This window comes from Nyctereutes procyonoides, unplaced genomic scaffold (genome assembly GCF_905146905.1).
Source record: "Nyctereutes procyonoides isolate TBG_1078 unplaced genomic scaffold, NYPRO_anot_genome, whole genome shotgun sequence".
Taxonomy (NCBI): Eukaryota; Metazoa; Chordata; class Mammalia; order Carnivora; family Canidae; genus Nyctereutes; species Nyctereutes procyonoides.
In genome coordinates this window covers 797,411-810,362 of record NW_026575121.1, presented here as the reverse complement: position 1 = coordinate 810,362, position 12,952 = coordinate 797,411, and the positions used below count along the sequence as shown (strand labels likewise).

The following is a 12,952-nucleotide window of genomic DNA, read 5'->3' as shown; positions in this document are numbered from 1 at the left end:
GACGTCGCAGGACCCGGGATCCCGCCCCGAGCTGGGGCTGCAGGTGGGTCCCCGGCCCGGCCTGTCTGCCTGCGTGTGCGTGTGTGTGTGTGGCGAGGGGCACCCTGCAGCCGGGAGCACGCACCCCCCCCCCACCTGGGCCCCGTGACTTCAGTCCTCCTTAGGCGACACCAGAAGTACGAATGAGCAAGATGCAGGTCCCTCCGAGCCAGTGCCTCCCAAACCCGAGAAGGGGAAACGCAGAAGCACGCGGGAAGGGCCAAGAGCCTGCGGCAGGTGTGCCCCTGCTGGAGGGCTTCCCGAGATCACAGATCGCTGCCAGTCCAGGGCAACCCCAGCATGCGGGGCGGGGGGAGCACCCTCGTGTAGGAAGCGGAGCTGGGTATGAGCTGGGGGGACGGTGGGGTCCCAGCCGGGGCCCTGGGCCCACCCTCCGTGTAACCCTCAGTGAACACCGTGGCCGTGTCCCCGGCGTCCTGCGTGAAGGGAAGCCCCCTCTGCTTGTGGCCCGAGTGCCTGTGAGCCCCGTGGGACGGCAGCTGCGGCCCAGAGGTCCGGGTGGGCCCCCTCCTGCGCTGCTAACCGAGTTAGCGGCCGCCTGGACGGATGCAGAGGCCCGAGACAGGCCCCAGGGCAGGCCAGGCCTTCCACTCCTGCCGCTGCGACGGCAGCCCAGCCGTGCCTACCTGCTAACCCGCTGCGCCAGAAAGCCAGGCTCCGGGGTCCCCCAAGGTCCCCCCGAGGCGGGTGCCCTGGGAGCCCCCCGGCGCGTTTGGCACTAGCTGCACCCCAGCGGGCCGTGCCCACAGGCTCATGGGCTGCAGGGTTACCGCCTCCAAACACCTGGTGCCGCCCAAACACCTGCAGCCGCCTTCCCTGGGACGCAGCCTGAGTCGGGCTGGGCGGCCCCGAGCCAGTCAGGGCACTGTTCGCTCCCACAGTTTCTCTCGCAGCAGCCACTGCCCCCTGGGGTTCTCGGGCTCGGGGTAGTCCTCCCCCGGAGACGCCAGGGGCTCCAGTGCAAAGAGCTCGGCGTCCCACTCCATGTCGTCTCCTGAGAAGTTGAAGAGGATCTGTCTGGGGCTCCCCAGGCTGGAAGGGACGAATGAGGCAGAGGCCCTAGTGAGGCTTGGCTGGCTGCACAGAGGACGGGTGCTCTGATTTACTATTTCTTTTTTTTTTTTAAGATTTTATTTAGTTATTCCTGAGCAGCACAGAGAGAGAGGCAGAGAGACAAGCAGGCTCCATGCAGGGAGCTCGAGGTGGGACTCGAACCCGGGACCCTGGGGTCCGGCCCTGGGCTGAAGGCAGACGCTCAGCCCCTGAGCACCGCCCCCTCCAGCTGATTCACTGTTTCAATCAGACACTCCCCAATGTGGGGCCGCGTAGAGGCCAAAGCAGTGTCCCCATGGGGGCTGGCCCCGGGGCCGGCCTTGCAGGGGAGGGATGAACGGTGCAAGCACTTACTCTTTTTTGCAGGCTTTGGGCTTAAATTTCAGGGTGTTGAATGCCCCTTCCACGGCCTTGGGCAGGTAAATGGGGTGCCTCTCGAGTCGCCTCTGGGTGCCGAAGGTCCTGCACTCGGCGGCCCTCCGCAGCTGGCCGTCCGCCGTGTGCACCGCGTGCACGGCCATGTCCTCCGAGTGCCGGCGCGGGGCCCGCAGGATCCAGTTGCAGTGCAAGCCGTGCTCCCGGGAGCTGGTGGCCACTGGAAGAGAGAAGCCGGCACCCCGGGGGGGGAGGGGCACCGCGTCAGGGCGAGCGGGGCGCGGGTCTGACCCCGGATTTACGGTGTAGACGTACACGGGACAGTTACACGTTCCTTATAAATAAGGGCACAGATCTACGTTCAGCGGCCTGGAAAGACGCCCGTGATGCACTAATTGTTAAGTGACAAGAGCAGGTGACAAAGAGCAAAGAGACCTCGTCTCTCGCCTCCTCGGTGGATTCTGCTGTTCTCCTGCCAACGTCCTGGGCTTCCCAGGCCCGACTCCCAGGGTGAGGGCCGGTCCTCAGGGCCTGAGGGCTGCAGTGGGGAGGAGGGCGAGCGGGGTCCCCAGTGCAGAGGGCCCGGCCGCGGGAGGACTCTGCGACAGTCCACAAGCCCATGGGAACCTGGATTCACGGCTATGGGCTGCGGGGCCACAGCAACCACAGACCACGCGGATTTAATCTTCTGGGCCCGGGGTGCAGCACTCGAGGATCACCCAGTACCGGTACCACGAGCCGGCCCGTCGGTAGCAGGAGCCCGCAGGCCCGGGTAAAGTCGCCGCCGCTGCCACCAAGGACGGCGGGTCCCAGGCGGCAGAAACAGGCAGTCAGGTGACGGGCTCCCAGGAGAGAGCCCGTGCCCCGGGTGGGCCGAGGAAAGGCTCCCGCCTGTCCTCCCTGGGGACCCGAGCACTCACCTTCACAGTCCACGTCCTCATTCGGGGCGTCTGCCTCAGCCGCCCACGGCCGCTTCTCCGTGTCCAGCTCTGCAATGATGGAATCAAAGAAGGCCATGGCCTCGGCCACGTCCGCGCTGAACTGGGAGTATTTCCGCGGGGTTGCTCTCCGCTAGAAGTGAAGGGCAGGAGAGAGCGGGCTGAGCCAGCCTCTGGGCACCCCCGCACGGCTACCAAAGCCACAACCACCAAAGAGAACGAAGCGCTGCCAAACGCAAATGGACGTGAAGTGCCCAATTCGCAGAGTTTAAGAGGGCACTTGGAATAGGTGCCCTGAGCAAGGACGGCGGACGCTCCGCCGACGGCCACAACTGCTGTCGGTCAGTGGACTTCCAATCACCGCAAGGAGAGACAAAGGGATTGTAAAATCGACCCCTTTCTTGCTCAGAAACCGTTACTGGCCTTTGGGCAAAGACTTAGCCTTTCCTTGGCTTCCTCCCCAGCTGCTAAACACCCAGGTAGGTGACCGTGCAGCGCCTCCGGTAGGCAGTGGGGTGCTCACAGCGGGAACAGGACAACATGGACTGGAAATGCTCTGAAAGAGCGGTCAGTACCTCGAGTGACCGCATTTGGGTGTAAGTCATGGAATAAACTGAAGAAACATTAGTGTGAGTGTTTGCAAAGTATAAGGAATAATAAAATATAGGTTGTTTTTTTTTTAAGTCTACTGAATGCCTAACCAGGCTCCAGGCTCCGTGTCCTCCTGGATGATCTCATCCGCCACCGCCGTCCTCACGACCCCTAACGGGTGGTCTCTGGGGACGGGCATAGTGGACCTCCGTGAGACCTGCATGGAGAACCCTCGACGAGAGGCCCAGAATCGACGTGAGAGCCCAGAAGAAGCTCTCCAAGGCATTTAGGGAGTTGGAGAACTCAGGGAGGAAAAGAAGGGACAATATGCAGTAACTCGGGCCGTTCCGACCTGGGGTAGAGTCATTTTTATTTTACGCGAGCATTTTTATTTGGTTTTTGATTTACTGGAGTGTAGTTGACCACACCGTGTTTCATTAGTTTCCGGCGTACAACGCGGCGATTTGACAAGTCTATACGTCGTGTCGTGCTCACCGCGCGAGTGGACCTGCCCTCTGTGCCATCACATCACCACTGCGCGCCACTGACTGTATTCCTTAGGCCGTGCCTGGTACCCCCACGACGTGCTCCATAAGCGGAAGCCTGTCTCTCCCACTGCCCTCCAGCCATTTTGTCCAACTCCCCACCCCTCCCTTTTGGAAACCATCAGTTTGTTCTCTGTATTTGTAGGTCTGGTTCTGCTTTCTGTTTATTCATTTGTTTTTGTTTCTGTTTTGATTCTACTTATGAGCGGAATCCTGTCTGTCTTTCTCAGTCTGACTTATTCCAGTTTTACCTTCTAAGTCTACCCATGTTGTCTCAGACACAATCTTTTTATGACTCTGTAATATTCCTGTGTGTGTGTGTGCCCCCGTGCACACATCACATCCTCCTTATCTATTTATCCATTGGTGGACACTTGGGCTCCTTCCACCAGTGGCTATTGTAGATAATGCAGCGATTACCATCAGGATGCATGTATCTTTCCAAATTAGTGTTCTGTGTTCTTTGGGTAAATGCCCTGTAGTGGAATTATTGAGCCAAATAGTACTTCCCCGTTTTTAATTTTTTTGAAGAACTTCCATACTGTTTTCCATGGCGGCTGCACTGATTTGTATTTCCACCAACAGTGCACAAGAGTTTCTTTTTTCTCTACATCATGGCCAACGTTTGTTGTTTCTCTCTCTCTCTCTTTTTTTCCATTCTAGCAGTTCCAATAGGTATAAAACAATAGCTCGTAGTCGTTTTGATTTGCGTTTCCCCGATGATGAGCGACGTTGAGCATTTTTCATGTGTCTGTTGGCCATCTGGATGCCTTCTCTGGAAATATGTCTGTTGAGGTCCTCTGCCCATTTTTAATTGGATTTTTTTATGGTATTGAATTGTCTAAGCTCTTTACACATTTTGGATATTAGCCCTTTATCAGATATATAAATCTGTAAATATCTTCTCTCATTCAGTAGGTTCTTTTTATTTCGTTGATGGTTTCCTTCCCATGTAAAGAAGGCTTTTTATTTTGATATATTCCCAATGGTTTTACTTTTATTTCCTCTGCCTGAAGAGCTCTAGCTAGAAAAATGGTTGCTTCAGCCAATGTCAGAGAAATCACTGGCTGTGTTCTCTTCTAGGAGTTTTATGGTTTCAGGTCTCACATTTAGGTCTTTAATCCACGTTGAGTTCATTGTTGTATATGATGTTAGAAAGTGGTCCCATTTCTTTCTTTTACATGGAAGTGTCCAGTTTTCCCAACACCGTTTGTGGAAGAGACTGTCTTTTCCCCGTTGTATATTCTTGCCCCTTTTGTCTTAGATACACTTGACCTTATAACCACGGGTTTATTTCTGGAGTCTCTCTTCTGTTCCATTGATCTATGTGTTTGTGCCGTATGTGGGCATTTTCAAAGGAGGGTGGTATTAAAAAGAAAAATTACAGGCTGGAATGTTGGGAAATAAAATGATGACATCCGGATATACATACAAGATCTTGGTGAAATGGATGCATTTCGTACTACTCGAAAACATTGTTAAGTGGAGAGGGTTTCTTTTGCTAGGCCTGTGAGACACCCTCACCGCCATCCACTGCCCATGTGAGATACGTCGTGGGATTCACACGACTCCCGTGATTCTGATTCAAATTCTACCCGTGTCTCTGCCCAGGAGCCTCAACACTGCAGTGTGGTTCCCACAGCGACACTGAGGATGGCGGCTTGCCCATGGCCTGCATCAGGGAACATCCCCTGCCTTTTCACCTACGGATGCTGGGCACCCATTTCAGTGCCTGGCACGGAGAGGTCATTGCCACTGAGTGCATGAATATACGCCACACAGATGCCATTGCCCAACGTTTATATTCCCAGCCAGCCTACACGGCTAACGTATCCTTTAGGATTTAACCTGGCAAATGTTAAGAATTCTATACTCCTTATTTTTATGCAGAACCGATAATACTCTCTTACAGGAAATTTTGGAGCTAGTCTGGATTGGAGAGATCATTTTCCCTTGGATCATTCAGCTGGGTGAAATTAAATGCAAAACGGCTCAGATTTATCCACAAGGAAATTAATATCACCAAAAATAAATAAATAAATAAATAAATAAATAAATAAATAAGCGAGCTTTTGAGGACAAACCCTAAAAGCTCTAACACGGACAAACCCTAAAAGCTCTAACACGTCTTCTCTACCTTCCACCATCCATGGGATGGGTATTTAAGACCAAGCCCAAAGTAATACTTGCCTTATCCCTTTTATATCACAACACCTAAGAACCTAAATGTCCCCATAACTGAGTGGGGGGTTTGTGAAGAAAGAACAACAGCTTATGAAATGAGAAGTGAATCTATGAGAAACAAGCAATTTGGAAAAAGTTATAACCACTGGAATCTAACTACTTACAAGCATATACCTACACACAAAATGCCAACAAAATCTAAGCTAAATGGCACACTTGCCTGACCTGAAGAAAAAAATCGGTGAAGTAGACAAGGGAGCCGAGAAACTGAGTCCAAAGAGATGAAAAGAAGGAAGAAGTCTGTCACAGACTGTAGCATAACTCGACTTTGGCATTACCTCGCACAACCAAACACTACGGTCATTTTGGCAGCGAAGCCACGCGTCTTCCGTCTTTGGTCTTAGGGATTAGACTCAGAGGTTGATAGGCTTAGTCTTTCCCCTCCCTGCTTTCTAATCTTAAGGCCACTACTTGTTCTGCCAACACCTGGTGGCTCTTCACCTTCCATGTCATCTTCATGGCTAAGTGAGGGCAGCCCCGGTGGTGCAGCGGTTTAGCACCTGCCTTCAGCCCAGGGCGTGATCCTGGAGACCCGGGATCGAGTCCCACATCAGGATCCCGGCATGGAGCCCGCTTCTCCCTCTGCCTGTGTCTCTGCCTCTCTCTCTCTCTCTCTCTCTCTCCATTTGTCTCATGAATGAATGAATGAATAAATAAATAGCTAAGTGGTCGTTCCACTTTAACGAAACACCACGTGGAAGAAATACACTCACATTTATTGCTTAGAAGCCTGCTTAAATTAAACTGATATCATTGAGCCATAGTATAAAACCTACACGTGCGATAGGTGGGAACATCACAATCCAGCGGAAGAGGGGATGAATTTGTCAACTTTGCTGTTTGGCGAAAATTCAAGTTGGATTCTCACTTCCCACTTCATGTCAGAATACATTGCTGATAGATAAAAAGAGTTGGGTTTTTAAAAATGGAACAATCAAAAAAGGGGGGAGGGAGGAATGGCAATCACACAGCTGACCTTGAGACGTAGAAGGACTTTCTAAGCAGGAGAGCAATGGAAGGAATAGCAAAGACAAGAATGGATGTCCTTGACTACACAAAAATCAGTAGGGCTTATAGACCAGAAAATGCCAAATAAAATGAAAACACACTTAATAACTTGGAGAAAATATTTTTAGCACACGTGGCCGACAGTGTGCTCATATCCTTAGTATGAGTCCATAGTAATGAGAAATTTTTAATAGAGCTAAAAGAAAAACATAGAAGACATGAATGGGCAATTAAATAAGAAGTACACATTGGTTTGATAAGATAAAACAGTCATTCTTTGCTCGAGCAATAATCAAAGTAAAATACATAAAATAATGCAATTTATTTCATCAGCGAACTTCCTAAATTAATGCAATACTAGGTGCTAATAAAATGCAACCAGGGGGGCCCTGGGTGGCGCAGCGGTTTGGCGCCTGCCTTTGGCGCAGAGCATGATCCTGGAGACCCGGGATCAAATCCCACATCGGGCTCCCAGTGCATGGAGCCTGCTTCTCCCTCTGCCTGTTGTCTCTGCCTCTCTGTCTCTCTCTGTGTGACTATCATAAATAAATAAAAATTTGAAAAAAAAAAAAGAAAAAATGCAACCAGAAGTGCTTTCTAACTCTCTGTTGATGAAAGTGTAAATTATCAAATGTTTCTGGGAAGCAAAATGTAGAAGAATCTTTAAAAATGAATGGTCTTTAAACCAAGCCCCATTAGTCACACTTTTAGGAATCACTAAAACACACCTTATAGAGTAGGATGTATTTACTTGTAATTCTTCCCAATTGTTTAAAGAATGTGGATTGTTACATTTTTTGCCATTAAAACTTTACTTTTCAAAAAGTAGTTAATGAGGCGGGAAAGAATCCACAAAATACATTAACTGAAAAGAGGTCATAAAAAAGTTATTTGGTGTAAACCAGATTTAGTAAATTCATACATACACATACATTAGTGTTGTCAAATTTAGCAAATAAAAATACGGGACGGCAGTTAAACTTCAATTTCACATAAATAATGAATAATGTTTTAGTATAAATATGTGCCAAATATTGCATGGACATAATGATACTAAAAAAAATCCATCACTTATTTTAAAGTCAAATTTATTTATTTATTTATTTATTTATTTATTTATTTACTTATTTATTTATTAGATTTCATTTATTCATAAGAGACACACAGAGAGAGGCAGAGACCCAGGCAGAGGGAGAAGCAGGCTCCCTGCAGGGAGCCCGAGGCGGAACTCGATCCCAGGACTCCGGGGTCACGCCCTGGGCTGAAGGCAGATGCTCAACCCCGGAGCCTCCCAGGCGTCCCTCCCCTTAAAATCAAATTTAAATAAGCATCCTTTGTTTTAGCTGACGGCCCTAGTACCCATATATGCAAATATACAGGAAATAAATGACTGAAAGAGAATATACCTAAATATTTTATAGTGATTATTTCTGGTAGGATTCTAAGTGATTTTTATTTTATGTCTTATACTTCTGTGTGCTTTATAAACTTCATCTAGTGAACAAATATAGCTTTATCATCCGACATTTTTTTTAAGGGTTGCCCAAAATGTCCTTTTGAGGATGAACTCTGACCCATCATTACACACCGGATATTTTAATTATTAGGATACGATTCCATAGGAATATACTCAAACTATATTCCGCTCCACTAAAAATAAAAGATCATTTTCCACTCCGTGAAAAACAACAGATTTGCTACTCTTCCAGCCTCTCCCACCCCAACTTTGTACGTTTTCTTCTTAAGGATTCTTAAACCACAGTTGGAGTTTCTCGGGTCATTGGTTTAGGGGATGTCTGCTGCATGCCTGGAGCCCTGCGAGAGGCTGGAGCTGGAGAATAAGACGCGGTGCCCCCCTCAGCGAGCTCACGCGGCAGAACCAGCGAATGAAGCCACGATGAGGGTGCGGGGTGCTAAGTGCTGAGACGGGGGCAGACAAGGACGGGGGGAATCCACGGTCTCGGACCGTGGACGTGGGAAGCGGCTTCCTGGGGAAATGCTTTCCCTGCCGGTCAGACAGGAAGCCTGCCGGGGGAGTGGGGCGCGGCGGGGAGGAAAGGGGACGACGAGGAGGAAAGAGGAAATCTAATTTCTAGGCTGAGCGCACAGCAGGTGCCTGGAGGACGGAGGGGGGCAGGGACTCGCCGGCCTGCGGCCTGACCGAGGGGCCGCGGGGACACGCGCCTTGTCATCAGTCACCATCAGACCCTTTGTCATCTTGTGGAGCTGCGCCAGGCAGAAGAGAATGTCCTTCGCGGCTCATATTGAATTAGTGCTGCCCTTCGGCCCAGCAAGCCGGCCGGAGGCCGAGGGCAGAGGCGCCCCGATGACCGAGCTCCGGGAATGCCGGGTGTGCTACGGCCGTGCTTGCGCCAGGTCTGCCCCGCTGACCTGCAAAGTGACTCCGGACGCGCAGAGGCAGATCCAGAGTGTGTCTCCTCTCCCTTCCGAATCACACGTGCGCAGGACAGCTAGGCCACTGGGAACCCTCTCAGATGAACCGGATTCGGGGCCTCCCGCCGTAAAGGAGAGAGAACCTTCCATCTGCTGCCGACGCGGTCCTATTCGACGAAGCAGGACTGGAATTGGAGGGCCTTGGTAGAGAATGGATTCTGGAAACAAGCCACTGCCGGAATAAAACCACCTTAAGTCGAAATCGGTCGCTTTTGGCAGGCAGTCGCCAGAATTTCACTGGTTCTTTTGAACCAGTGCGTTTCTTCAGCCGGGATGGGGGTGGGCCGGGTGCAGGGATGCGGCGCCGATGCAGCCAGCTCGTCCGGGCAGACGTCGGGAACCCAGGCTGCTCGGGACGGCAGGACCCATAAGAGTAACGGGGGATCCCTGGGTGGCTCGGAGGTTTAGCGCCTGCCTTTGGCCCAGGGCGCGATCCTGGAGTCCCGGGACCGTCCACATGGTGCCGGGCCAGGTGGTCTTATCTCCACGGGGACGAGAGCCACCAGCCCTGGCGGACGGTGCCTTGGACGTCGCTAACCTCCCAACAGGCCCCGCCGACCGCCCCACTGCAGGCTGCGGAGACTGTCCGTCGTGCCCCTTCGGTGGCTTGTGAAGTAAGCTTAGCGTGTCTTCACCAATGTGAAAAACAACCACAAAAATAGAAGAGAGCATTTTGAGAAAAAAAAAAAAAAAACCTCAGACTACCACACAGAGGCCAGGCGCCATGTCACTGCACCCAGCAGAGGGGACACGCGGGCTGACGTGAGACCAACGCTAGGACGGACGTGCGTTCAGGCAAATGTGGGGACGAGAACCGCCGAGAGGTCCGGGGGGCCGTGCTCACTGGCGGGGGCCGTCGCGTGACGTGCCAGCGCTGGGCAGCTTAGCGCGGCTGAGACCTACTGTCTTGGGCTGGAGGCCAGGACCCTGTCAGGGCCGTGCTCTCTCTGGGGACATGTGTCACCGGGGGACGACGTGTCCAGGCCCCCCCCCAGCTCCGGACCTCGCCTCGTGCTCTCCGTGTATGTGTGCATGTGTCCCAGGTTCCCCTGCTTGGAGACACCAGCCATGTCCCACTAGGGGGGCCACTCTGACACCTGCAAGCAGCCTGACTACACCTGGAATCGCCCTAATCTATTCGCCCTACACCTGAGCATCAGCAGATGTTTCCTACCAATGCAGGAGGTGACGACATTCCAGAAGAAAGCAGCTCTCCGGCCCCCTGCCCTGGTCACCACCTTGCCAGCCACGGGAGGGCACCTGCTATTTCTCAGGCACACCCAGCATGCACTTCATTCGTTGGTTCTTTGTTTCCTTGAGATTTTATTTATTTATTCATGAGAGATACAGAGAGGGGCTCCCTTGTCCTCCCCACGCCTACTCTTATTTCCACTTGTCTGCTACGGAAACGGAGGCCCAGAGAGGCCAACTCGACCTGGTAGGTAGACACAGAACTAAAATTCAGGGACGTCCGGGGAGCTCAGAGGTGGAGCATCTGCCTCCAGCTCAGGCCGTGACCCCGGGGTCCTGGGATCGAGTCCCACGTCAGGCTCCCCACGTGGAGCCTGCTTCTCCCTCTGCCTGTGTCTTGGCCTCTCTCTCTGTGTCTCTCATGAATAAATAAAAGCTTAAAAAAAAAAACAACTGAAATTCAGATTTTGGTCTGACTTCAAAGACATTTTAAAACTGTTTTCTGGTTGCATCGCGGTGGGAGGCCTCCCCGGAGGAAATCCGCACGTTGCACGGATGCCCGACAGGCATTTCCCAGGGCCCGAGCTGCTGGTTCTGTGCCGAAGCCTTCCCTGTATCTCCAAACAGCGCGGGGAGGAAGGGAGCGAGGCTTCATAAAGACAGAACTGCATTTTTTTTTCCAAGAAAATGCACCGCCTGGAGGGACTCTAACCAGAGCCAAGAGCCCCAGGTTATTCAAGCGAAAGGAGAGTCCAGGACCCACCGCAGCCCCTCTGTCATGGGAGGTGACCCCGAAGGCGGGTGGCTGTCCCACAGGCCCGCAGCTCGCTCATCACGGGATCGGCTCTGGGACCCAAGCACAGGGACCAGGACACTGACACCTTGCGGGGTTAGGGTGGGTCTTCACACCGCCCCGCCTGGGCTGCAATACTGAGGGTTGACACCACAGGGGAGGCGAGGCCGGAGCCGCGACAGCAGCCCAGTGAGGCATCCCACGCCCGCCGCACATCTGGGAAGCCGGACTTGGGAGACACGTCACTGCACAGTCATCGGCGACATGACCCGGGATCTTCAAACAGCCTCAAACCCCAAGCATTCAAAAATAAATAAATAAATAAAAACTTGAAGAATGAAGGCCGAGTGACCCAGTGCCCTGGAGGGCCTCTGGGGACAGCTGCTCCCCTCCGCCTGCCCTTCCTGATGCAGAAGTGTCTCCCGCCTCCCTTGCCCGTTAATCACCTGCTCCAAGAACCCTGATGTGAACCGAGGAGCTAAGCAGGAGCCAGGCCGCGACCGGCACCTCTGCAGGGCGCCCGCAGGCCCCTGAGCTCCCCGCTCCCCGGCGCTGCACCGCGACCCCGGGACACCCGGCGCCCAGCCAGGCCGGCCCCTCGCCCGGCTCCCCGGAGCTGGACACGCAGAGTTTTTAAAGCGGCTTCTCCTGGGGGGCACCTCACCCCTGGGCGCCCGATGGCATCGAAGGGCTCCCCCGGCTGCCCCCAGACGCCCTCCCCCGCTCCTGCCCGCTCCTGCCCGCAGTAACCGGCTGGGGCTGCTGGGGGGGCGGCGGGTGTCCTGGGGGGCGGGGAGAGGAGGTGGGTGTCCTGGGGGTGGGGGGGCCAGTGGGTGTCCTGGGGGAGCGGAGAGGGGGCCAGTGGGTGTCCTGGGGCACAGGGAGGAGCCCCAGCGGGCGCCCTGGGGGGGCGGGGAGGGGGCAGCAGGCGTGGGGGGGTCGCCGGCCCATGTCGCGGTTCCCGGGGGTCCCCCTCCCCGATGCCGCCCTCCCGGGGTCCCCCCCACGCCGCCCTGCAGGCTCTGCCTGGGCCCCCCGGGCTCCTGGCCCCCGCCCCGCCCCTCCGCGCAGCGCTCACCTTGGCGTCCCCGGGGGCGGCCTGGCCGCGGGCCCCTGCGCCTCGGTCGGGGTTGGGGGCGGGTGCGGGCCGCGGCGGCTGCAGGCGGCGGAGGTACTGCCTGCGGAGGGCCAGCAGCTGCTGCAGGTGGCGCAGGCAGTCCTGGGGGCGCGAGGCCACCCACGCCCGGTCCGCGCGGCTCTCGGCGGCGTCCGCGGGGCCCTCCGGCCGGGTCTGCGGCGCCCCCGCCCGCCCCCGCGGGCCCGCCTGGAACGCGCCGTGCAGCCTCCCGAGCGCCCGCTCCGGGCCCGGCCGCGGTCCTCGCCATCCCGCGGGGGGCGCCGTGGCCCGGTCGCAGGGCCCCCGCCCCCCGCCCCCAGGGGCGCCGCGGATCCCGGGCGGCCGGGCCACCTGCGCATCGCTCATGGGGACGCCGCGGGCGGTCCGGGCGGCGGGGGCTGCGCCAGGCCCGGGGTCACCGAGCAAGGCCGCGCGCGCCCATCGGGCCGCGGGTGGGGGGTGGGGGGGCTCGCCCCACAGCGCTGTGCCCGCTCAGCCGCGTCCTTTCCTGCTCATGCTCCGCGTCTGCACCGGGTCTCCCGGGGGCGCGGTGTCCCCGTGGACCTCCTCGCTCCCGCCCCGG

At 55.1% G+C, this 12,952-nt stretch overlaps 1 protein-coding gene across 1 annotated transcript; it reads right to left on the bottom strand.

Annotated features, from left to right (window-relative positions):
* Positions 1 to 917: 917 nt before the first annotated feature.
* Positions 918 to 12,735, bottom strand: CUNH13orf42 (chromosome unknown C13orf42 homolog). Its single transcript, XM_055335641.1, has 4 exons — positions 12,331 to 12,735; positions 2,409 to 2,559; positions 1,468 to 1,708; positions 918 to 1,092 (listed from the first exon to the last, which is right to left on the bottom strand). Exons 1-4 carry the CDS (start codon positions 12,733 to 12,735, stop codon positions 918 to 920), a joined length of 972 nt encoding a protein of 323 aa, XP_055191616.1.
* Between the last annotated feature and the right edge of the window lie 217 nt (positions 12,736 to 12,952).

Bases quoted from the DNA above. Each gene is read 5' to 3' on its own strand.
- CUNH13orf42 (XM_055335641.1), bottom strand. From the start codon at position 12,735: ATGAGCGATGCGCAGGTGGCCCGGCCGCCCGGGATCCGCGGCGCCCCT. The intron at 2,560-12,330 runs GTGAGCGCTGCG...CTTCACTTCTAG, and splicing joins CCGCCCCCGGGGACGCCAAG to CGGAGAGCAACCCCGCGGAA. The intron at 1,093-1,467 runs GTAAGTGCTTGC...CGTCCCTTCCAG, and splicing joins CCCAAAGCCTGCAAAAAAGA to CCTGGGGAGCCCCAGACAGA.